This window comes from Puma concolor, chromosome B3 (genome assembly GCF_028749965.1).
Source record: "Puma concolor isolate L17-30 chromosome B3, mPumCon1.1.hap2, whole genome shotgun sequence".
NCBI lineage: Eukaryota > Metazoa > Chordata > Mammalia > Carnivora > Felidae > Puma > Puma concolor.
The window spans coordinates 32,068,409-32,094,455 of record NC_141672.1 but is presented as its reverse complement, the minus strand read 5'-3'; the positions used below and the strand labels follow the sequence as shown (position 1 = coordinate 32,094,455).

The 26,047-nt window shown below is 40.5% G+C and overlaps 1 protein-coding gene across 6 annotated transcripts in view; it reads left to right on the top strand.

Moving 5' to 3' along the window:
- Window positions 1-1,270: 1,270 nt before the first annotated feature.
- PCNX1 (pecanex 1) overlaps window positions 1,271-26,047 on the top strand; it is a 169,027-nt gene continuing 144,250 nt past the window's right edge. For 3 of the 6 annotated variants that reach the window (XM_086709392.1, XM_086709393.1, XM_086709391.1), the window contains exon 1: window positions 1,271-1,877. In XM_086709392.1, the coding sequence (XP_086565518.1) occupies window positions 1,725-1,877 (153 nt within the window). In that variant the 5' untranslated portion in view covers window positions 1,271-1,724. The remainder of the gene's footprint in view (window positions 1,878-26,047) is intronic. The other 3 variants (XM_086709395.1, XM_086709397.1, XM_086709394.1) reach the window with 1 other exon arrangement.

The following is a 26,047-nucleotide window of genomic DNA, read 5'->3' as shown; positions in this document are numbered from 1 at the left end:
TGCCTGAGACTTTGCATTTCTAACAAAGTTCTCAGGTGTGGTGACACAATTGGTCCTGAGAATACACTTGAGAACCATTGGTCATACGTTTAAACTGGCCACAGGTAACCAAAAGCTGCCTAGCAGTACTGATCAGTTCAAATTCTTGTCTGAATGGATGAGGTGGAGTGCTGAGAAATAAACTTCTACATTACATTTCAGTTGCAGCAGTTAGAATGACTGCTGGTTTCAGAGGTCTTCTCAAACCACCATTACTTACGAGGACACAGTTTTTTTACACTTCAGTTTCCTTATGCATAAAATAAGGATAGCATCTGTGCTGTCCTTCCCCTAGTGTTGTGCAGGTCAGATGAAATGGGAATGAACATATTTGAACCGTAAAGTGGTATGGCCCCCGGAGGTATTGCAATGGTTTTTCAATACTTTTCTTAAAATAGCACTAGTTTCTTTTGGCTCTCTTGCATTTCTGATTAATTCCAGCAGCTTTAATGCAGGCATATAGAGTTCTTTTATTGCTATAATAATTAAACTCAAACTTCAAACTTAAAAAAAAATTTCATTCAATGAGATCAGAAATACCTTACAAACGTTCCAAAGAGGCAAGAATGATTCCCAGTCTCTACAGCAGTAAGAGAGCTATAAGACCCACAGTTTAGATTGGCCTATTAATAAAAATGGCTACAAGTTACAGCACGTAAAGATATAAAATCACCGTGTATAAAATGATAAACCTGTCTACCCTAGACTGTTATGTCTCTTGAAATTTCTATTAATTTATCTGTCTTTGTTAGTAGTAAATCCTCACAATCCTGGCGTGGCTGTTTTTCTCACCCGAGGACCCCCAGCTCCCTCCAAGGGCCAACACAGTTCTTGCTCAAATTGAGCGCGTTTGTGACTTTTCATTAGTCACCAGCTGTATTGAATTCTGCTTGGCCTTCAACTAAGCATCGCAGATATTAGCCTCACTGTTCCCAGGTGTTAACTAAAATAAACATGATAAAACGTCAGCCAGGATGGTGACATGGTTCTAAAGACAAGGTTTGGGAGTATGACGGTCCCCGTTTGGGGACTGGTCAAGGCACTTGGCAGGGTGGTTTGCCAGGGGCAGAAAGGAGTCTCCCAGAGCCCAGCACCACCCCAACTCCCCCCGCCCCGCCCCGGTCCCGGGCCCGGCCCCGGCCCGCGTCTGCGCGCGCTTCTCCCGGGCGCCGCCAGGAGGCGCCCGCCGCAGCCGAGGCGCTGCGCACACCCGCGGAGAGCCGGCCCGGGGGGCGGAGGGAGAGGAGAGGAGGGGCTGGAGGGGGCGCGGCTTGCTCCCCGTCCCTCCCGGGCGCCGGGCCTCCCTCTCCGCCGGGCCCAGGGCTGGCGGCCGGCGGGGGTCGCGGCGGCGGCGGCGGCGCTGACGGGCCGCGGGCACGGGGGCCTGGCTCCGGCTCCGGGTGTTAGGAGACAAGATGGCGGCGGCGCTGTGGAGGCTGGTCTCCTCCTCTTCTCCGCTCTCCTCCGCCCCGCCGCTCGCCGCCTCCTCGGTCTCCTCCTCCTTCTCGTTCGCTGCCTCCTCCTCCTCCAACTGCAGCAGCCCTAGCGACCGCCGGAGCGCCGGCCCGCTCTCCCGGAGCTCCGGAGGGGGATAGACGGGGCAGCTGCGGGCTCCGGCGACCGAGGCCGAGCTGGGGCCGGGGCGGGGACGGCGGCGGCGGCGGCGGCGGCGGCGCCGGGTGGGGATGGGGTCGCAGACGCTGCAGATCCTCCGGCAGGGGGTGTGGGCCGCGCTCAGCGGGGGCTGGTACTACGACCCGCACCAGGCCACCTTCGTGAACGCGCTGCACCTCTACCTGTGGCTCTTTCTGCTCGGCCTGCCCTTCACCCTCTACATGGTGAGTGTGGTGGGGGCGGGGAGGAGGGTGGCCCCTTTCCCGCTTCCCCTGGTCGCTGGCCGGGCAGCGCTGGCGTTCCGCAGTCCGGCGGCTGCTCGCGCCTCCCGGGCTCCGGGCCGGGGTCGCGCCTTCTCCTCGCCCCGGCGCGCGCGCGCCCGCCCGCCCGCCGCCCCCTCGGGCCCACTGCCCCGCTGGCTCTAGTGCTTCCCTCCCCCACCCAGCCCCCCCTCTCTGCTCTTTAGGGTGTCCCCTACGTCGGTGATGACAGGAGGGACGGAGCAGTAGCAGCAGCCCCTACCTGCGCCCCCGTGTGCCCCACCCTTTTACGGGGAAGTAGTAGCTTCCGGGGCCCCTTCTCAGGGGTCCTGAACCTGTAGCCCCTCCAGCCCGTTGCACCCGGGGAGGAAAGCCCGACTGGGGCTCCCTGCCCTCCGCGTTTTGTGTCAGGCGCCGAGCACTGTGCTCCTAAGGGACGCCGCATTCAGCCTTGGCACGCGTGCTTATTTGCGCTCCGTTCCGCGGGCGCCCGGGCACCCCTTGGGCACTCCCTTCACCCGAGGCGGTTCTCTCTCCGCGCTCCACCTCGCCTCGAATCCGCGTGCGGGGCCCTCGGCGCGGGGGAGGAGTGCGTGCCGCTCGGTGGGGAATGTAATTGCGGTGCGGCCGGGCTCTAACTCGCGACTAGGTGGTGGTTGAAAACCTGGCTTCTGACCTTCCTGCCTTCAAAAATCATTGTTTGTGCTGGTTCTTTTCTGTTCAGCTCTGTGGTCAGCGGCTGCTGTGTTTCCAGGCCAGCTTTGGGGGGAGGGAGCGGGGGAGATACGGGGAATCTGGCTGGCATTTCAGATTTGTTTGGATTGGTTCAAGGCCGTTTACTGATAGGAAAAAGGAAGTGCTGCCTGTTGCTGAATTCAGTACGATCAGCCTCTCCGAACGATCTGGGCTTGTTTTTACGCTGTCTTTTCGCTGAAAGTTGTACGCATGTTTTGTTTTGTTTTGTTTGTGTTTTTAAACACATTAGGTTAGGGTGGGGCGGTTGGGTGACTAATGTGGAAGAGAGATGATACTTAAACTTCAGTTAATATTTTTAAGCTTCGGTTAAATTTTTAAAGTAACCGGAAGGGAGGAAAGGATGATAACTTTTTTGTTTTAGGAGCGTTCCTTTTAATGTATTTCTGTTAACTTTGTGGTTCTTTATGGAGCTATATAATAAAGGCGCTGGATTGGAAAATCTGGGAGTATGCCTGAGAAGTGCTGTAGTGAGTGAGAACACCCGATCCTTTCCTAAGTGAAGCTCCTTTTCACTGATTGGCAGGAAAGTGCCTGCTTGGGGGAAGACGTGCGAAATTTTATATTCCCAAGCAGATTTTAGTTTTACATCAAAATTGTTTTGAAGGGACTTATTGCTGCAGATAAAAAGGACATTTAAAAAAATGCTGATGACTTCTTCTTATTTTATTATTTTTTTTTAGGAGACTTGTTCAGTCTTGTCCCATTCTGAAAATTTGTCGTGAAGTGTTATAATTTTCAATTAATTCTGCCCTAGGGGGTTCTATTTGCACTGCTCTACCTTCCAGGAATATGACATCATTAACGAACAGGTTAATTACTTTGGGTATAAGAATCCTCAGGCTGTCACAGAGCTTTCATGGCAGATTTCTCTTACATCCAAGAGAATTGTGAACTTAAAACTGAAACTGGTACTTCAGATGTAAGGATTAGTTGCTGTGTTGCAGTGTAAGGTTTCCATGTGAGCACGTGAGCTGTGTTAGGGGCTAAGTCGCTGTGTTATCAGCAAACATTACTAAAGGAAATTAGCATAAATAGAGAGCAATACATTGAGTTTACTGTTTCATTTTGGGAGTTTATTCAGTTGAATTTAATTCACAAATATTTGAGTGTCTACTATGTCCTGGGCCATTTGCTAGATTCTGGGAAAACTGCTTCTCTGACTTTCTTGTCTTATTTAATGGTAATTCTGTTCTTCCTCATCTTTTAAAATCTCTCCTTGATTCATTTTTCTTTTCACATCCAGTTCATCGAATTTTGTGAGTTCTGTTTTGAAAACCTAAAATCCAGCTAGTCCTCATCATCGCGCACCTGGTTCAAGCCACCATTTATGGCTCCTCTGGATAATTGCAGGATTCTAATGAGGTTCACTGCTTCTGTGTTCTCTATTCTTGTTACAGGAGTCTGAGTGATTCTTTGAAACATAAATCAGATCATGGCACTCTTCTTCCTTCAGAGCCTGCCCTCTGTTATACTCCATCACTTTGCCTTCTTAGAATTTTCCCAACATAACAACTATGTTCCTGCCTCAGGGCTTTTGCACTTGCTCTTCTCCCTCTCTCTCTGGATGACTCCTGAAGATACCTGTGTGACTTGCTCCACCTATTCAGATTTCAGTTATATGTGAGGCTTTCCCTGATAACCAATGTAACATAGCAACCGAGTAGCTCCTACAGTATTTCTAGTCCTCCTTTTCTCCTTTATTTAATAATGTTTATTACTAGTTGATATATATTAGTATCTTTTTTTTTAGTGTTATTTATATATTTTTGAGAGAGAGAGAGAGAGAACACGTATGTCAGCAGGGAAGAGGCAGAGAGAGGGAGAGAGAATCCCAAGCAGGCTCCTTGCTGTTAGCACAGAGCCCGACATGGGGCTGGATCTCAACGATGATGAGATTGTGACCTGAGCCGAAATCAAGAGTCGGCCACTTAACCAACTGAGCCACCCAGGTGCCCCTATATTAATATTTCTTTATCTCTTTGGAGTATATGGTCTGAGGAGGGCAGAGACTATTTTGTTCACTGCTTTGTTGTCAGGACCTAGATCAGTGCAAGACACGTAATAACTGCTCAGGTGTTGAATGATTAGAAGTGAACAAGACACAGCTTCTGCCTTCAAGGAACTTAAAGTCTAGCTTGGGGATAATGAACAGTTGACAAACATTAGAACTGTTGTGAAAAGGTAAGTACAGAGTGGCCCTGAGTTTCGAGTCAGGCGATTGATTCTTGTCTAGGGGCAGTCAGCAAAGAGGATTTGCCAGCATTTGAAGAAACATTACTAGTTGTATAGTATTGAGATAGATGGAAGTATATACTTGAAGCAAAATTCAACATTTCACGTAAAAATAAAATCTCTTACGGGGGCGCCTGGGTGGCTCAGTCGCTTAAGTGTCCGGCTTTGGCTCTGGTCATGATCTCACGGTCCATGGGTTTGAGCCTCGTGTCAGGCTCTGTGCTGACAGCTTGGAGCCTGGAGCCTGCTTCGGATTCTGTATCTCCTTCTCTCTCTGCCCCTTCCCCCATTTATGCTCAGTCTCTCTCTCAAAAATAAATAAACATGAAAAAAAAAAAGAATGGAAAAACATAAAATCTCTAACAGTTATAGATTATTATGGGTATGTTCTCCCAATAATAACTATAAATGATAGTGACTTTTAAGTATATAGGTTCTTTTTTTTATAAATTTTTTTAATGTTTATTTTTGACAGAGAGAGAGCATGAGTGGGGGAGGGGCAGAGAGAGAGGGAGATACAGAATCTGAAGTAGGCTCAAGGCCCCAGGTGTCAGCACAGAGCCTGACATGGGCTTGAACTCACAGACTGCGAGATCATGACCTGAGTTGAAGTCACATGCTCAACTGACTGAGCCACCCAGGCACCCCAAGTGTATAGGTTCTTTATCCCAAACACTGTGTTCTCATTTAACTGATGAGGACACTTGAGGTTAGTCGTGGATGACCTGTTTTGTGACCTGTTTTGTGACCTTTTGTTTAATCTAGCAATTAAAGGGCTAGATTTATACAGGGCCTTTGTAGCCATTGTATAGGTAGCTTTTTTTTTTTTCCTTTAAATTAAAGGCCCAAAGTCTATGAAGAGGTAGTAGGTTAAGTTAGGTAGAGTCTTAGTGCTTTCTGTATAGGAGTAAAACACTTTTGCTATTAGTAGCTTTTGATGGATGCTTTGAAAGGTAAGAGTTTATAGCTTCTGCAATTATAAAACTTTTCAGTAGTGAAAATGAAGAAGTAATTTTTTCCTTCTTACTTTCATTGTCCTTTCTGTTCCTCTTAAGGCACTCACCCCACTTTGTCTTGTTATACATTTGACCCTTGAACAACATGGGAGTTAAGGCCATCAACCCCTACTCCGTGGAAAATCCACGTATATCTTTTGATTCCCCCCAAACTTGCCTGCTAATAGCCTACTGTTGACCTTAAGCCTTATTGGTTATATAAACAGTCAAGTAACGTATTTTGTATGCTATATGTATTATATACTGTGTTATAAAGTAAGCTAGAGAAAAAATGTTAAGAAAACCATGAGAAAATATTTACAGTACTGCACTATATTTATCAAGAAAAGTCCACATATTAGTGGACTCATGTACTTCAAACCCTTGTTCAAGGGTCAACTGTAATCATTTTTGCACATGACATGTGACAGATGGTGAATGTTATAGTCATGAGCTTTGTGGCATTTTTGTGTGGTGGAAAGCAGATTGGAATTGGTGTTATCTTGATTTGTGAATTTTGGCTCTTCTTGATTGTGTGTCCTTTGGGAGAGACCCTACCTTTCTGGACCTTGATTTACTCGTGAGCCATTTCTTGTGTATTTTGTAAGGAAATATTTAGGAAATGAAATTATTCACTTTCAGAGTGGCCTTCAGTAAATGTCATTTGAAAGAATGGCTAATTAGAACAGTGTTTCCTCTATAATGTTGTATGTCTGGAGGAGATGAGATAACTCTCGATTAGTCAAACCATTATTGCTCAACATATTGTTTTCTTCTGTAAAGAGTTATATCCCTAGGTGATGAACTATAACATTAGAATCTATTTACGCAGGTGCTTCTCAGACTCCAGTTGTCACCAGAATCCCTTGAACGTGTTAAAAGTGTGCATGTACTCGTCATTCTGATGCATAAGATCTGGAGTGTGGCCCATTTGTTTGTATTTTATGGACATCCAGGTCAGTTTAAAGAACTTGATCGATATGCCCCTAAGTCCCATCCCCTGACCTAAATCCAGCTGCCTACTCATCATATCCTTTTGGCTGTCTTACAGGCATCTCGAAGGTATCCTGTCTAAATTGTTCTCGATTCCCTGCTAAACCTTCCCCTCACCGTCAGGACCAGACTTGTTTTCTTACTCTGTCAGCCTTGTTAATAGCACCATCGTGTGTGCAGTTGTTCATATGGTCTCCCTCCCCCTTGCCTTGTGAGCCAGTCTTACCAATTCTCTTGTCAGAAATCTCAGGCCTTCCTTTCCACTTCCTAGTTCGCCTGGTGTTTTGTTTTGTTTCCTTTTTTTTTTTTTTTTTTTTTTTTTTGGTCTGTACTACTACTTTAGCTTCTATTCTTTCTTTTACAACTCCTTCTCTACCAAGTAAAAGACTCTGTGTTATTCTCCCTTTCTAATATTCTTCACTGACTTTCTTTTACACTTAGAATAAAATCCGGCATTCTTACTAAGCCCTCCCTGAAACCAGTTCCACCTTTGTCTGCAGTTTGTGCCATAGTCACACTGGCCTTTCTGTTACTTCAACCTACTGAGCTCGTTCCTCATCCCGGGCCTTGGCACATGCTATGACTCCTGAAGGGATACTCTTCTCTCCTGCTCTTTGCAACAAAGCCTGCTGTTGCTTGGTCATCAGGACTTGGGCTTTAATATCATCTCCTCACAGAGGTCTGACCTGCTAACCATAAGCAGGTTCTCTCTCTTTTGAACATCATTCCATCCTGTAACTTTTTTTCACAGTTCTGTCCATAAACACATATATTTATCTTTGTTTACTTATTTGCTATCTCTCATTCCCCTCCGTCCCTACCTTGTAAGCTGGGGTCACATGACTTATTTGTCATTGTACATCCCGTGTCAGTTCTCATGTTTGGCTTATATTAAGCTTTGAATAAATATTTGTTGAAGGAATCTTTTTTTTTTTTTTTTTAATTTTTTTTTCAACGTTTTTATTTATTTTTGGGACAGAGAGAGACAGAGCATGAAGGGGCGAGGGGCAGAGAGAGAGGGAGACACAGAATCGGAAACAGGCTCCAGGCTCTGAGCCATCAGCCCAGAGCCCGACGCGGGGCTCGAACTCACGGACCGCGAGATCGTGACCTGGCTGAAGTCGGACGCTTAACCGACTGCGCCACCCAGGCGCCCCATGAAGGAATCTTTTATAATATATGTGAACCTTCTTTAGACTTATCAGCATAACTGGTAGAGAATTTGGAGGGATGGGAAATTACTGTGGTAGGTTGTATTATATGGTGGAGTTACAGTGTATGTGGGGGTTAGGTTCAGTGTTTGCTTGCATGACAAAAATAAGATACAGAATTATTGAAAAACTAAATGCAGAATGTTGAAAAACCCTTAAATCAAAGTGTAGCATATATAGTTTTTTTGTATGTGCAACTTCACAAATATATATACACATGATATATAGTAACATACTGTAAAATCAATAGATTATATTCAGAAACTAAAATATTCATAACATTTATGAAGGTTTTAATTTTTTTCTTCCAGGTGATTTTGTATCTTCTATAGCTGATGTTTATCATCTACAGAATGATAAGTCCTTTATTAGTAAGGATTTCTCTGAGGGCTTCATGTCATTTTCTTTAGCAAAGATTTAAAAATATTTTAGGGGCGCCTGGGTGGCTCAATCAGTTGAGTGTTGGACTTCGGCTCAGGTAATAATCTCACAGTTCATGGGTTTGAGCCCCACTCAGGTTTTGCACTGACAGTAGGGAGCCTGCTTCAGATTCTTTGTTTCCCTCTCCCTCTGCCCCTCCCCCACTTGAGGGCACATGCTCTCCTTTCTCTCTCAAAAATAAACATTAAAAAAAATATTTTAGGGGCGCCTGGGTGGCTCAGTCGGTTAAGCGGCCGACTTCGGCTCGTCCTGATCTCGCGGTCCGTGAGTTCGAGCCCCGCGTCGGGCTCTGTGCTGACAGATCAGAGCCTGGAGCCTGTTTCAGATTCTGTGTCTCCCTCTCTCTGACCCTCCCCCGTTCATGCTCTGCCTCTCTCTGTCTCAAAAATAAATAAACATTAAAAAAAAAAAAAATATTTTAAAGATCAATGTAAACAAGATTTTGTTATGATGACTGAAACTGAAATTGTCGTAGTTTATAATTTATATTTCCTAAAATGTTTAATTAGGAAAGTTATTGTATTATAAGTTAACAATTAAACATTATTATAAGTTAGCAATTAAACATTATTTATTATTTTCTGTGTCCTTTAGGAAAAGTTTGATGAATAGTTGGTGGTCTGTTTTGACCTAAATCCTGTGTGTTTTCATACCAGTATTTTCAATAGTTAGTATCAAGGTGCATGTAATTGTTTCCATAATTGGTTATGACATAGATATAGCTCTTATCTCTTTATTATGTCATTGTCCACAGATGGTTTACAAATGAAGTTCCCAAAAAGCATCCATATTTGTCAACGTGCAGAAATGCTTGTGACTTTACAGAAATGGCAATTGATTGCTAAAATGTTTTAGTGTCTTTTGTTAAAGATGGGATGTTTTCTGCCATTTGAGAAATTACTCCAAGCTGTAAAATCATTTGGTAATTGAAAAACTAGGAAGGTTTCTTCTATTTCTTTTCCTGCTTTCAAATGCATACATTTAACTAGGTAGTTTGCCTTTGCTAGCTGACTTTATTGAAAGTTAAATTTTTCCAACATTTTTTTAATGAGAATAAAAAAGTTGGGAGAATTTTATTTTTTTTATTTTAGAGAACACAAGTGGGAGAGAGGGGCAGAAGGGGAGAGAGAGAGAGAATTATTAACCTTTTTTTTTTTAAAGGGGAATGCTTGTGAAGTAACTTGCAGACATCAGTATAGATCACCCTGAAACATTTCTGCACGCGTACCATCTGCTAGAGTTATGATAGGCACAGATCCTAAGTGAACCGTTGGATGAGTTTGAATGTTGATAAATGCACACACCTGTGTAGTGCAACACCATCGTGTTGTTGAACATTAATGTCACCCCAGGAACTTCCTGCTTGCCCTTCCCAGTCAGCCCTCTCACCCTTATTCTCATTTTTTCCCATGGTAGAGTAGTTTATCTAATTCTAGAACTTCATTTTAATGAAGTCATGTAGCATATTCTTTGTGTAAGTCTTTCTCACTCAGCATAATGTTTTTGAGATTTATCCATATTGTATATATCAGTAACTTGTTCTCTTTTTTTTTTTTTTAAGTTTATTATTTTTGAGAGAGAGAGAGGGAGGGAGAGAGAGAATTCTAAGCAGGCTCTGCACTGACACAGTGCAGAGCCTGACAAGGGGCTTGAACACACGAACCATGAAATCATGACCTGGGCGGAGGAGATCAAGAGTAGGACCCTTAACTGACTAAGCCACCCAGGCGCCCCATTAACTTGCTCCTTTTTATTGACGAACAGTATTCCTTTGTATGAATATATTAAAGTTTGTTCATCTTTATCTAGTCTCCTGTAGATAAGGACCTCTTTTGGCTTTATGTAAAAGGTATCACTCCAGCATGAGGGTAATTTTTATCGGGACTCAGAAGAAATTGGAAAACTTCATTAAATATCAAAAACGTTTTCTCTCCCCAAATAAGAACATGTTTTAATTTAAAATACGTTAATGATAATTGCATACCTTATTCTCTTAGTTCAGTTTTTGTAGTATTTAGATTTTCTCTGAATTCAATAGAACCTTTATGTATATAGATGTTTTTGCTAAATTCAAAATTATATATAAGTAAAAAGGAGAAAGTAAAAACCTCTGGTAATCCCATTCACCCAGTCAGTTGAACATTTTAGTAACCAGAGTGTATTTGGAGCTTATAAATATGTATTATGCTTTCTTAAAAAAATGGGCTCATAAAATTTGTACTGTTGTGAAGCCTTCTATTTTTGTTTGACTATAAATTGTGAATGTTTCCATGTAAGGAAAGAAAAGTAACCGTTTTAATAGCTCTGTAGTAGGTCCTAGTATAGATGTGTTACGGTGTATCTAATCATTTTCCTGGTATTTTACAGGTTGTATTTTTTAGCTATTTAGAAAACACTAGGGTGAATATTCTCGCAGTTAAATCTTTGTGCTAGTCTTTTGTATAAATCCCTAGAAGTAGACTTGGTGAATCAAGGGATATGCATATCTGTGTTTGATAATTGTTCAGTTTATGAGTGAATCCTTATATTGAGAGAGAGCATGAATGAGAGAATGATGGATAATAACGCAAGGTTCCTGAGAAGGCAAGATAACTGTGTGGTCTAAAGAGCACAGGCAGTAAGGGATCATCCTCAGAAAGGAGGGATGTGGGAGAAGAAGTGATGAACAGTTGGTGGTCAAAGCTGAGGGAGATCTGTTTTTATTTTGATGATCTTGAAGTGTGGAGTGTTTTCTGTTGGGAGTGAGGGGAGAGGTCAGGAGGGTATTCAAGGTTTAAGGAGGATTTCCAGAAGGTGAGATGCTGTCCTAAGTTTTAGAGGGTGGGGAAGTGAACCGATGAGCAAGGGATGGTAGGGTTGCCAGGCAACTTTGAGGATGCCTTTGAAGTTGAGGAACATGAGTTCAGAGTGTTGCAGAGGAATGTTCAGGAGAGAAATTTGGGGTAAAATTTATTTAGAAGTTACCACCTTTGCATAGCTGTCACCTACAGTGGCTAACTCCAAGCCACAAGTAGACAAGATCTGGAGAGAAAGTATAATTCATTAAAAGGAAGGTGGTTCAGACAGAACTCCAAGGCCTAACAGCAGTTAAAATCAGTGAAGGAGACAAGAAGGCAAGAGGGAAATGGGAGAGAGGAACCTGTTATGCAAGCCAAAGAAAGAGAGTGTTTTGAAAAAGGAGAAAATGGTCAAAAATGCCAAGTTGCCCTCTTAATTTTTCATCAACAGTGTTGAGAGTACCTCCCACCTCTGCTCAGCACTTTCCCAAACAGTGTTACTGTTGTAAATTTCTTACTCAGTGGAATGTCATATAAAACCATTTCAGTAATACTCTGGTTTGATAATTGCTACAGTTTCCTTGAAGTACTTTTTAATTCAAACTTGGTACAAATTAAGGATGGTTACTGCACCAACATATATCACATAACATCTTTTATCTGATTTTTTCCTGTATTCTCACTTTCATAGCAGGCAGCTGATAAATAAGCAGAAATGCTTCCTTGAGAAGAGATCGGTTGCTTTTTTCTGTTATTTGAGTTACATCAAATGGTTTTCCTGTGTCTCTGCATAACTGGGGAGTTCAGAGAGTTACTGTGTAGGTGGGCTATGACGCCCCGAGATACCCTGGAAGAGTAACAAGAATCGCATTGAGTAGTGGAATGGGAAAGGGCAGATTACAACAAATATTTTCCTACTGCTCTTCGTTAATATAGAGGTGCATTTTGCTAAATCACAGTAAAATTAGTAGTTACTGATTCTGGTTCCTCTGCTTGTTTCCTGAAAAAAGTTGGTTAAATGATTTCTTTGGTAGGAGTGTAAAACAGGTCAGACTTTTCTTATCTTCCTTTATCGCTAGAACCCGAGGGGTTGTATCTTTTTTAACTTGCACTGTTGGTGCTAGCTAGTGGAGACTAGCTTTGTGTTATGTTATGTTGCTTTGTGTTATGATAAGAAAGAAAAAACCTAGGGAAAAGCACGCCATTTCCGTTTGAGGTTTTTAGGGGCAAAAAAAAGTTCTATTCCATAGAGCTTTGTACAAACCAAATAGAACCCTGAGTGCCAACTGCGCTGAGAATAGGCAGGAAGCTTAGTCACAGATTTGAGAAGCTTGAATTATGTATCTGGGTGTTTTCCTTTTCCTACCCCTCCTCGCCCCCTGTGTGTTGTCTAGACATAAACTAAACAGATTTAACCACTAAAGTTATCTTTAAAACTTTATATTTTGAAATAATTTTAGATTTACAGAAAAGTTACAAAAATAGCATAGAGTTTTTGTATACCCTTTGCCCAGCTCCCTCTAATATAAAATCTTACATAACCATGGTGCATTTATTAAAACAAAGAAAGTAACATTAATACAGTACTATTAACAAACTCTAGAATTTATTTGGATTTCACTAGTTTTTCCACTAATGTTCCTATTCTGTTTCAGGATCCAATCCAGGATACTTAATTGCATTTAGTATCATCATCTTTAATATGGGTTTTTTACTGCTTTCCCTTACCATGCTGGGAGTCTATTTTTAAGGAATTTTACAATTCATAACAACTTATCAAATTGTATAAGAACAATTAGTAGAAGATTTTATGTCTGGGATCGATACATTTGAAATGGACAAAAGAGGAGTGTATCCTAAATGATTTTTGAATCTTGCATTGACCATTAGCCTATGTTAGGCTATTTTAAAGTTAAGATGTTTCAAATATGAAAAATTATATGAAATGAAATAATCCTAAAGACGAAAAAGACTTCAGATATCATTCATGCAGAATGGATGACGGTCCATTCCTATATAATGCTGTTTTTCCTAATTTATAAATTAGAGCCCATGAGATAAATTCATACCTATGTTACAAGGTATAAATATGACTAATTCCTTATGTGTCATACAGTGTTCAGGAATTGGAAGGAGGATGCAAATATTTACTGGAAGGCTTTATGCAAAGGATAATTCTTTATTCAAAATGTTTACAGTATGCTGGGTACTGTGGTAGGTTTTATGGCGGGGGGACCTTTATAAGTTTTGTTATTTGAGTTGGAACAGTGTTTCTCATAATCTTCCCACCAGGCAAATACATTTTTGTTTGGGGGAAGAAACTGTTCTTTAAAAGAAAATATGTTCTTAAATGTAGTGATTTGTTCAGCTACCAAGTACTTTATTATAACATATCCAATATATTAAGTCTTTCTCAGTGAATTATTATTTAAAAATTTTTTTAAATATTTATTTATTTTTGAGAGGTGGGGAGGGGCAGAGAGAGAGAGGGAGACACAGAATCCAAAGCAGGCTCTAGGCTCTGAGCTGTCAGCACAGAGCCTGATGTGGGGCTTGCACTCATGAACCATGAAAACATGACCTAGGCCGAAGTCGGAAGCTTAACTGACTGAGCTACCCAGGTGCCCCAGTGAATTACATTTTTAACTTCTCACAGTATCATTTATGCATATTACTGTCTCTCAATAAGTATTTGGAATGGTTAAACGAAAGGATATACAAAGAAATAAAAACCCAAATGGGGTGCCTGGGTGACTCAGTTGGTTAAGCGTCTGACTCTTGGTTTCAGCTCAGGTCATGATCTCATGGTTCCTGAGTTCGAGCCCTGCATAGGGTTCCATGCTGGGAACCTGCTTGGGATTTTTCTCTCTCCCTCTCTCTCTGTGCACCCCCCTGCCCCACTCATGCTCTCTCTCTGAAAATAAATAAACTTAAAAAAACCCAAATAAACCAGTTATCATTTGTACTATTTCATTTATGCCACACCATACATCGCAGATGAAGCACTGCACATCATTTCCACAAGCATCACAGACCTTTAAGACAGAGCCCTAGTGAACTTTGCAAGGGAATAAAGAGAGCTTTTGGGTGCATTTTACTAAGGAAATCCCCAACTTAAAGATTTTGAAAAAGTGAGAATAAATTTAGCTGATCTAAAAATATTATGCTGTATTATCAAAAAGTCTTACTTTTTTCCAGTGTCTGTGCCACAGGAATATTAAAAGATGCAGTATTGTGCTATGGAAGAATAAGCGTAATTTTTTAATATGAAGGATTTTCACATGAACAAGGAAGTTGGAAGAATAATACGTGATCTCTGCTTAGATTCGAAGATATGAACCTTTTGAAAGATCATATTTGCTTTAGCTATATACTGATGTAATATATATATCTGCACATACACACATCGATATACACATTCTGTCTTGCACATACACGCACACATGTATATCTGATACATCATGACACCTCACCTCTAAGTGCTTCAGGCTTCACCCTCATAATTGTAACACCTTTATCACATTGAATATTATTAATAATTCTCTTATATCTCACACCTAGTTTATATTTAAATTTCCCTAGTTATCCCCAAAATATCATTTATAGCTAGTTTTTCCAAGCCAGGGATCCAGTTAGGGTTTAATCATTTCTCCATCCAATTGACTTTTTAAAAAGTCTAGGCTAATTATAGAATGTCTACGTTATGGATTTGTCTAATTGTGGTGTCATGTTTTTTTTTCCTGTCTAGTCTCTGTAGTTTCTGTAAAGTACATATTTTTTATCTTTTTTTTTTTTTTAATTTTTTTTCAACGTTTATTTATTTTTGGGACAGAGAGAGACAGAGCATGAACGGGGGAGGGGCAGAGAGAGAGAGGGAGACACAGAATCGGAAACAGGCTCCAGGCTCTGAGCCATTAGCCCAGAGCCTGACGCGGGGCTCGAACTCCCGGACCGCGAGATCATGACCTGGCTGAAGTCGGACGCTTAACCGACTGCGCCACCCAGGCGCCCCAAGTACATATTTTTTAATGTTTGCTTACTTTTGAGAGAGTGTGAACGGGGGAGGGGCAGAGAGAGAGGGCCATACAGAGGATCTGAAGGAGGCTCCCCACTGACAGCACAAAGCCTGATGTGAGTCTCGAACTCACAAACCGTGAAGTCATAACTTGAGCTGAAGTCGGACGCTCAACAGACTGAGTGACCCAGGGTGCCCCTGTAGTTCCTGTAAATTTAAACTTTATTTTATTGTCCCAAGTTAGAGTTTCTAGAATTTACATATTTCAGCATGATCTTTAACATGAGTAGTGTTGTATTGCAAATTTCCCTTTCATTGTTGCTTTGCCTTTGATTTGGGAATCTTTCATATTTACTGACAGATTTTACTGCCATAATTTTTGTTCATATCATTAGGCAGTGTCATTGTTATTCAGGCTTTCATTATATGTCTTTTGGCTTTCTTCCTTATTAAAGACATATCTGTGTGTCTTTAAGGAGTAAGGAAAAGAAGGAAATAAGGAAAGTCAAAGTAATTGTAAAATCACAGAATGCACCACATAGTTCTTCCCACTATTTTGGCATCCGGCTTTCAACTAATTATAACTTTATGTATTTTTGCTTACTAATAGGTTGAGGAGAATTAGAATTCTCCATTAGCAAGCTGTGTCCCCAATACTCTGCTCATTCTGAGTCACTGCTCATCTCTTGTCCTTCTCCTGGAGCAAAAGGCGTATCACAGCATGGGCTAGAGTGAGGCCATCATATCTCTGCCTTTTATTTAATTTTTATAGGAAGTTATTGAGCAGCTTTGGGAGATTATTGGAAAGTCTTTTTATGTTTCTTAGTGGTATCCGTCTTGATGCTCCGCTCGAGAATTGCTGGCCTGGAGCACAGGACACAGGCTTGGGGCAGAGCTGTCACTGCCTTTCTGCAACCCCAAACCCACCGTCTGATAATTGAGAATTAACTTGCTTGAGGTCCTGTTTTGCGTCATATGAATAAATTGGTACCCGGGGGGAGGTTCTGGACATGTGTATTTTGAAAAGCAACTTCCCCTAAATGTACCAACAGAAAAGCCCATAGGTGATTCTGTTAGACACCTCAGGCTAACAGACGCTAGCTTGGGAGGTATTAGTCTCTGATTTGCGAATGTCTGAAAATACCTTATTGTTTCCTGAAGAGGTTGTTGGTTTAGGTCATCTGCATTTTTCAGCAGGGAATAAATTACTGAATAATTTTGATTCGGGCTGTAGTGGGAACTTTTATACTACTGATAATACCAGTAGTAAGTACTGGTATGTAAGATAGCACTTTTTACTCAGTGTAGAATATTCCTCGAGCATTTCACCCTCCAGTTAAAAAAACCACTATTAGACTTTTATCATGAAAATAATATTATCTGTAGAAACTGTATGAGTATCTACAGTCTGTAATAAAAACATGTTCTAAAGTTAAAGACCAGAATAAGAACAAACAGTGCTGTGGTGCACATTTGTGTGTGTAAGATCTTATTTGTGGGAGAATATAGCATGAGTTTCTAGAAAAGAAATTGCTAGGTCAGAGTTTACATATTTAAAATCCACCTAGTTGTTGCCAAACTACACCTCAAAAAAGCGATACCATTTTATATTTTCACCTTTGTGAGAGGATGTGTTTGCCTCTGTTCTCACCAACATTGGTTATTACAAATCTTTTTCAGTGTAATAGTGTAAAATGGCATCTTGTTTTAATTTGTGTTTTCTTAATAAGTTCTTTGAGTATTTTTTCTTAAAAAAATTTTTTTAATGTTTATTTAAAAAAAAATTTTTTTAACGTTTATTTATTTTTGAGACAGAGAGAGACAGAGCATGAACGGAGGAGGGTCAGAGAGAGAGGGAGACACAGAATCTGAAACAGGCTCCAGGCTCTGAGTCATCAGCACAGAGCCCGATGCGGGGCTGGAACTCACGGACTATGAGATCATGACCTGAAGTCGGACGCTCAACCTACTGAGCCACCCAGGTGCCCCAATGTTTGTTTATTTTTGAGAGAGACAGAGAGCATGAGAGGCAGAGGGGCAGAGAGAGAAGGAGACACAGAATCTGAAACGGGCTCCAGGCTCTGAGCTGTCAGCACAGAGCCCAACATGGGGCGCGAACTCACGGAGTGCAGGATCATGACCTGAGCCAAAGTCAGCGGCTTAACTGAGCCACCCAGGCGCCCCACGAGTATCTTTTCATATGCTTGGTAGACGTTTATATTTTTTAATTGCTTTTTGTATGCTTTATCTTTTTCTGAAAGTCAGTCATGTTGTTGTGCTTAGTGATTTCTGAGAGACTTTTTACATATAAAAATTAGTTTTGTGGGGTACCTGGGTGGTTCAGTCGGTTGGGTGTCTGACTTCTGCTCAGGTCATGATCTTGTGGTTCATAGATTCAAGCCCCGTGTCGGGTTCTGTGCTGACAGTTCAGATCCTGGAGCCTGCTTCAGATTCTGTCTCCTCCTCTCTCTGCCCCTCCCCTGCTTGTGCTCTGTCTCTCTCTCAAAAATGAATAAACATTAAAAAAAAATTTTTTTTTTAATTACTTTGTCGTATATTAAATCTGCCTACTTTGTGTTTTAACTTTATGTTTGGGTTTTTGAACATATAAATTTAACATTTTTAGTAGTCATGTTTACTAGTTTTCTTCATGCTTATGAAGATCTTCCCCGTAAAAGGTTTGTTAAAAAAAAAAAAATCATGTTTTTATTTAACTTTTAAATTGGGAATAAATATGCATAGTTAGATTCTCTCTCTCTCTCTCTTTCTCTGTCTCTCATACGCGCGCGCGCGCACACACACACACACACACTTCTAAAAGCTGATGGGGTGCCTGGGTGGCCCAATTGGTTGAGCGTCCAACTCTTGATTTTGGCTCAGGTCATGATCTCGTGGTTTGTGAGTTCAAACCCCGCATTAGGCTCCATACTGGCATTGTGGAGCCTGCTTGGGATTCTCTCTCTCTCCCTATCTCTCTGCCCCTCCTGCGCAGCCTCTTTTTCTCTCAAAATAAATAAATAAACTTAAAAAAAAAAAGGTGGTTAAAAAATTGCCCTTTTTTACCTTCCCACCATCTTCCCAGTTTTGTACCTGCACTTCCTGTAAGAAACCACTATGACTCACCACAACCTACAGATTCAGATTCCTCCACCACAATATTCTATATATTGTTCTTCACACTTAATACATATTAAACATACATGCATCAGTACCAAAAGGGCTTCTTCAGCTTGGGTGCTTTGTTTTGTTTTGTTTTGTTTTGAGATATACTTGACATATAGCATATTAGTTTCAGGTATAGGACATGGTTCAATATTTGTATATAGTGAGATGATTACAAATCTAGTTAATATCTGTCACCATGCATAGTTAGATTTGTGTGTGTGTGTGTGTGTGTGTGTGTGATGGAAACTTTTAAGATTTATTCTCCTAGAAACTTCCAGATATCAATACAGTATTATTGACCGTAGTCACCATACTGTATATTATATCCCCATGACTTAATTATAAATGTTTATTTATTTATTTTGAGAGAGAGAGAGGGAGAGAGAGAATCCTATGCAGGCTCCACACTGGAAGCGCAGAGCCCATCACAGGGGTTGATTTCACAAACTGTGAGATCATGACCTGAGCCAAAATCAAGAGTTGGGTAACCACCGGAGCCACCCAGGCACCTCCCCCCTCCCCACTTATTTATAATTGGAAGTTTTTACCTTTTGACTCTGTTTCTTCATTTTGTCTGTCACCACCACCACCCCACTCACCTCTGGTAATCAGTTTTCTCTGTTTCAAGGTCAGTTGTTTTTTTTCAGTTTCCACACATAAGGGAGATCATATGGTATTTTTTTTTCCTTCTGTCTAATTTAATTCACTTACCATATATAATGCCCTCAAGGTCCATCCATGTTGTGGCATATAGCAAGATTTCCTTCTTTTTTATAGTTCAATAATACTCGTGTGTGTGTGTGTGTGTGTGTGTGTATACACACACACAGTATATATCAGTTCATCAATTTCTTTATCCATTCATCCATTGATGGACACTTAGATTGTTTCCATGTCTTGGCTATTGTAAATAATGCTGCGATGAATGAGGGGTGCCTGTATTTTTCAAAGTAGTGCTTTGTTTCCTTTGGATACCCAGAAGTAGAATTGCTACATTATATGTTCTATTTTTAATTTTTTGGGGAAACTCTGTACTGTTTTCCATAGTGGCTGTACCAGTTTACATTCCCATTAACAGTGCACAAGAGTTCCCTTTTTTCCCACATCCTTGCAACACTTGTTATTTCCTTTCTTTTTGATAATAATTTTAACAGGTATGAGGTGATATCTCCTTGTGGGTTAGATTTGCATTTCCCTGATAGTAATGTTGAGCACCTTTTCATGTACCTATTGGCTATCTTTATGTCTTTGAATAAATGTCTATTGAGATCCTCCACCCATTTAAAAAAAATATTTATTTTTAAGAGAGAGAAAGAGGGCCAGAAAGAGAGAGGGAGACACAGAATCCAAAGCAGGCTCCAGGCTCTGTGCTGAGCCATCAGCACAGAGCCAACGCGGGGCTTGCATCCGTGAACTGTGAGATCATGACCTGAGCTGAAGTCGGACACTTAACCAGCTGAGCCACCCAAGTGCCCCACTCCACCCATTTTTCAATTGGATTAGTTTTTTGATATTAAGTTGTAAGAGTTTTCTATATATGTCGGATATTAGCCCCTTATCGAATATAGGATTTGCAAGTATTGTCTCCCATTCGGGAGGTTGCCTTTTCATTTCATTGGTGGTTTCCTTTGTTGTACAGAGTTTTTTAGTTTGATGTGGTTTCACTTGTTTATTTTTGCTTTTGTTGCTCTTGCCTTATGGTGTCAACCCCCTAAAAAACCTTGCAAGGACTAATGTCAGGGAGCTTACTTCCTGTGTTTTCTTTTAGGAGTTTTATGGTTTCAGGTCTTAGATTTAAGTCTTTAATCCATTTTGAGTTTACTTTTTGTATGGTGTAAGATAGTAGCCAAGTTTGATTCTTTTGCGTGTGATTGTCCAGTTTTCTGAAAACCATGTATTGAAGAAACTGTCCTTTTCCCATTATATATTTTGGCTCTTTTGTTGTAAGTTAATTGACCATGTATGTGTCAGTGTATTTCTGGGCTCCTTGTCCCACTGATCTTTGTTTCTGTTTTTATGCCAATACCATACTGTTTTAATTACTATAGCTTTGTAATGTAGTTTGGAACCAGGGAGCGTGATGCCTCCAGCTTTGTTCTTCCTTTTCATGATTGCTTTGGCTTTTTGGAGTCTTTTGTGGTCCCATGCAAATTTTAGGATTGTTGTTAGATTTCTGTGAAAATTACATTGAAATTTTGATAGAGATTGCATTGAGTCTTTAATTGCTTTAGGTAGTATGGACATTTGAACAATATTAACTATTTAAAACATGAGCATTTTATCCATTTGTTTGTGGTTTGCCTCCAGTTTCTTTCATCATTGTTTAATAGTTTTCAGTGTACAGGTCTTTTACCTCCTTGGTTAAATTTCTTCTCAGGTATTTGATTTTTTTTTTTTTTAATTTTTTTTTTTCTTTCAACGTTTATTTATTTTTGGGACAGAGAGAGACAGAGCATGAACGGGGGAGGGGCAGAGAGAGAGGGAGACACAGAATCGGAAACAGGCTCCAGGCTCTGAGCCATCAGCCCAGAGCCTGACGTGGGGCTCGAACTCACGGACCGCGAGATCGTGACCTGGCTGAAGCCGGAGGCTTAACCGACTGCGCCACCCAGGCGCCCCGGTATTTGATTATTTTTGATGCAATTGTAAATGGGATTGTTTTCTTAATTTCTCTGATAGTTTGTTATTGTGTATAAAAGCACGACAGATTTTTGTATACTGATTTTTAATCCTCAACTTACTGAATTCGTTTATTCGTTCCAACAGTTTTTTGGTGTTTTGGCTTAAACTGTCTTTGGGGTTTTCTTTATTATTATTTTTTAAGTTTTTAAATTTATTCAAGTGATCTCTGCACCCCACGTGGGACTTGAATGAGATCAAGAGTCACGTGCTCTTCCAGCTGAGCCAGCCAGGAGCCCCTGGGTTTTCTAAATATACTATGTCATCTGCAAATGGTGAGTTATACTTCTTCCATTCCAATTTGGATGACTTTTATTTCTTTTTCTTTCTTTTTTTTTAATTTATTTTTTAAATTTATTTTTGAGACACAGAGCATGAGCAGGGGAGGGGCAGAGAGAGGGAGACACAGAATCCGAAGCAGCTCCAGGCTCTGAGCTGTCAGCACAGAGCCTGATGCGGGCTCGAGCTCATGGATTGTGAGATCATGACCTGAGCTGAAATTGGATGCTCAACCAACTGAGCCACCCAGGTGCCCCATTGCTCTGGCTAGGACTTGAATAAAAGTGGCAAGAGTGGGCATCCTAGCCTTGTTTTTGATCTTAGAGGAGAAGCTTTCAGCTTTTCACTGTTAAGTCTGGTACTAACTGTGGGTTTCTTACATAAGGCCTTTGTTATATTCAGGTATGTTCCTTCTATACCCACTTTATTGAGAGTTTTATAAACGGATGTTGATTTTGGTCAGATACTCTTTCTGCCTCTATTGAGCTGATCATATATGATTTTTATCCTTCATTTTGGTAATGGGGTCTGTCACATTGATTTGCAGGTGTTAAACCATTCTCGCATCCCTGGAATAAATCCTACTTGATCATAGTGTTGGATTCTTTTAATGGGATTGAATTTTGTTCGTTAATATCTTGTTAAGGATTTTTACCTGCATTCATCTGGGATATTGGTCTGCAGTTTTCTTGTGGTGTCCTTGTCTGGTTTTGGCAACAGGGCAATGCTGGCCTCATAAAATGAATTTGGAGCTGTTCCTTCTTTTTCTGTTGTTTGGAAGAGTTTGAGAAAGATTGTTATTAATTCTTCTTCAAATGTTTGGTAGAATTCAGTGAAGCAGTCTGGTCTTGGATTTTTGTTTGTTGGGCTCTGTTTTTTTAAATAGTTGCATAGAAGTCCATTGTGTGGTTACCTGTTTCCTGCTGATAGACATTTAATTTGTTTGCCAACTTCTAACACAAACCATACTGGGGTAAATAATTTGTATAAACATCGTCTCCGGTGTGTTCAGGTATAGTAATAAGATAAATTCCTAGAAATGAGATTGCTTGTTCAGAGGATAAATGCTTTTGTAATTTTGAAAGATCTGCCAAATTGCCCTTCCGAGGTGCTGTGTTACTCACTTTACGTTTGGAAGCAATACATGAGAGTATCTGTGCTCACATGTTTTGCTCCTTTCATAGATAACAAATAGTATCTTAGAGTGGTTTTGACTTGCATATCTCCTGCTTTGAGTGGGATTGAGCAGCTTTTCTTAAGCTTAAGGTGTCTTTTTTTTTTTTTAATTTCTCTGTGAAGAATTCATGTGCTTTATCCATTTTCTTCTAGGTTGTTTCTTACTAATTTCTAAGCACTGTTATATATTAAGGAGATGAGTCCTTTGTAATATAATTGCAGACATCTAATAGTTTTATAGTTTAGCCCATTTGGAATTTATTTGCTGTAAGCAATGTGTGAGTATCAAGTTAAAAAATTTTTTTAGACAGGCAGTTGTCCCAATCAACCTAATTTATTAAACCATCTCCTATTTTTCTTAGTAGTTTAAATGCCATATTTTTTATAATTTAAGTTCCCACTGGGGTATTTGGTTCTGTTTTATCAGTGTCTACTCTTACATGTATACTAAATTTTGTTGGTGACCCTTGTTTTTTATATGTATAGATTTTTCTTTCATAGTAGTAGTCTTGTTAGTCTGTCTTACTAGTTTTTTTTATAGCTATTCTTGCATCTTTATCCATTTTGTTCAGTTTCTAAGGGATGTCATTGAGTTTGTGATTGAAAGAAATTGAATTTGTGGGTTATTTCAGGGAAGGAAGTTTGACATCTTTATAATATTGAATTAAGGTGATCTCTCCCTTTATGTCCCTAAAGAGAATTTTGTTTTTAAGTTTTGTTTTTTTTTTTTTAAATGTTAGCCTTGTATATTTTCCCTTAGGATTATTATTCTTAGATTTTAGTTTTTAACGTAGTGTAAATAGAACCATTTTTTTTCACTGTTTCTAACTGGTCATTGCTGCCATGTAAGGAAACTATTGGTTTTTATAAAAAAAAAACTTATTTTAGAATAGTTGTAGATTTATAGAAAAGTTACAGAGATGGTGGTACAAGATATCCCACGTAACTGCTCATTTTCTCCTGTTGATTGCATTTTGGGTTACTGTGGTACATTTGTCACAACCAGTGGACCAATATTTGATATTTCATTATTAACTTAAAGTCCATACTTTATTCAGATTGGTTTAGAGTTTTTACCTAATGTCCTTTTGCTGTTCCAAGATTCCATCTAAAACAATTGATTTTGATTTATTGATTTTGCAGTCACACACTTTATGGAATTAGCTCATTTTTTTCTAATAATTTTTGTTTTAAAAGGATTTTCATATATGCAATCATGTTTATGAAAAGTAATTTGAAGTTCTTTCCAATTCTTCTACTTTTTTCTCTTGTATAATTGCCTGCGTGGTACTTTACATATCTATATTAAATAATGCTGGCAATATAGACAGCCTTCCCTGCTTCCCTACTTTAATGGTCATTCCAGTGTTTTACCATTAAGCACAATATATTTTTTGTTTGAAGTATAGATTCTTTTTTTCTTTACTGTGATACAAAAATATTTCTCTATTTTAAAAAAAATGTGTTTTTTAAAAATTATTTTTGAGAGAGAGAGACAGAGCAAGCAGGCAAGGGGCAGAGAGAGAGGGTGACACAGAATTGGAAGCAGGCTCCAGGCTCTGAGTGCTCAGGACAGAGCCCGACGTGGGGCTCGAACTCACAGACCACGAGATCATGACCTGAGCTATAGTCGGCCGCCCAACCAACTGAGCCACCCAGGCGCCCCAATATTTCTCTATATTTTTTAATGACTCTGGTTGTTCACTGTCAGACTAAATATTTACCACCGGGTATTCTGAGATCTCACAAGTCTTATCTAGCTCATCTTTTCTGTAGCTCATCTTTGGTTCCTCTGAACTATTTCTATTCAGAGGTCTTTCTGTTTGTTTGCTTAGCTTAGTTTTGCCACCATGTTGCTTAAACATGATTAAAAACATCACGTGGTTATTGTGCTATTACCTCATGCCCATGCACCATCCATTTTCAGATTTTCTCACTTAATCTTCATCATAGCCCTGCCCTGTGAAATAAAGACACTTATCCCGTTTTGCAGTTGAGGAAACTGCTTCAGGGTCATGCGTGTCGCCCTGCCTTTTTTCCCCTTTGACCCCAGGACCACCACCACATCACTGTTCAGCGTCCTCCTCACACAGACACACAAGATGCTTTTCTGATTAATCTCCTGAAAGCCAACCAGTGATGGATTTGAGACGAGTTTAGTGTCCCCTGATCTTTTTCAGTGCGTATTCTGAATCTGGAGCTGCCCTTCCCATCATCATCTAATTATATCCTTAATCTTGGCTGCTTTTGACCCGCATAGTGTATGACTACAATGGAAGCCCATTATAAAACACAATGTTCTCCTAGGGATTTTGTTATGGTTCTCATCTATACTTAAAGTGAGGTAATTTGTCTCACTCATCATTTTGGTGGGAGGGGTTACTTAGCCTTATTATGTGGCATCTATTATAAATGGATTTTATTAAAATTTAATGTCCTTTCACTTATTGGTCTAATGTGGGGTTCTCTCCCCGCTATGATTATATCAAATACTAGTTCCTTCTTGCCATGGCTGTTGTTACATGTGCTCCTTCATGCCGGCTACAGAGATCCGGCATTTGCAGCCGGCTTATATCCCATCCATTCCAGGTTTTTTGTGAACAAAGTCAGGAGCTGTAATTCTTAAGACTGTGTAAAGAGCAGCAAGAGAAGCAGTTGCCGCCACTTACCTGCATTTCTAGGGCTGGAGGATTTTAACCCAGCTTTGTCACGGTTACCACTTGGTTTCTAGTGGGCAGAGGCCAGGGACGGTGCTAAACAACTTTTAAAGTACAGCGCAGTACCAACAACATAGGATTATCCGACCCCAAATGCCGGCATTGCTGGGTTAAGAAGCTTTGCTCCAGATCATGCATTCTCAGTAAGAATGAGGTTGCTTGCCCTCAAGGAGGTGAAAATAACTTACTTGATAGGGGAGGGTGGGTGGTGGTGGTGGTAAAGAAATCTTTTTATGTGTAACGTCCACTTGTATGTAGGGGACATACAGATGTAGTGTGTCTGTGGTGGTTAAATTTCATGAGGGGGAGTGTTTTGGAAACTTACATTTCTGTGTGTTTTCGTTCAGTCTCGTGCTGCTTCCCCACTCCTAACATTTCTGATACCAGGTGTGTATGGGTTTTCCCTTAACAAACAATCCTCTGAGTAACCAGCTGAATATCCTACAATTTAACTCAGTTCTGACACTACCTGGAGATAGCTTCAAATCCCACTGGTTAAGGGGCCAGTTCCACAAGACTGTCTCCTTCCCCCCAGGTCAGATGCCAGTAACAAGTACAGGTTGTCACCTATGCTTCTGTCCCATTGCCTACAAATTGGAAGTTTCCATGACCCCATTCTCAGGTTCAGTTAATTTGCTAGAGTGGCTCACAGAACTCAGAAAAACAATTTACTTACTGTTCACCAGTTTATCACAAAA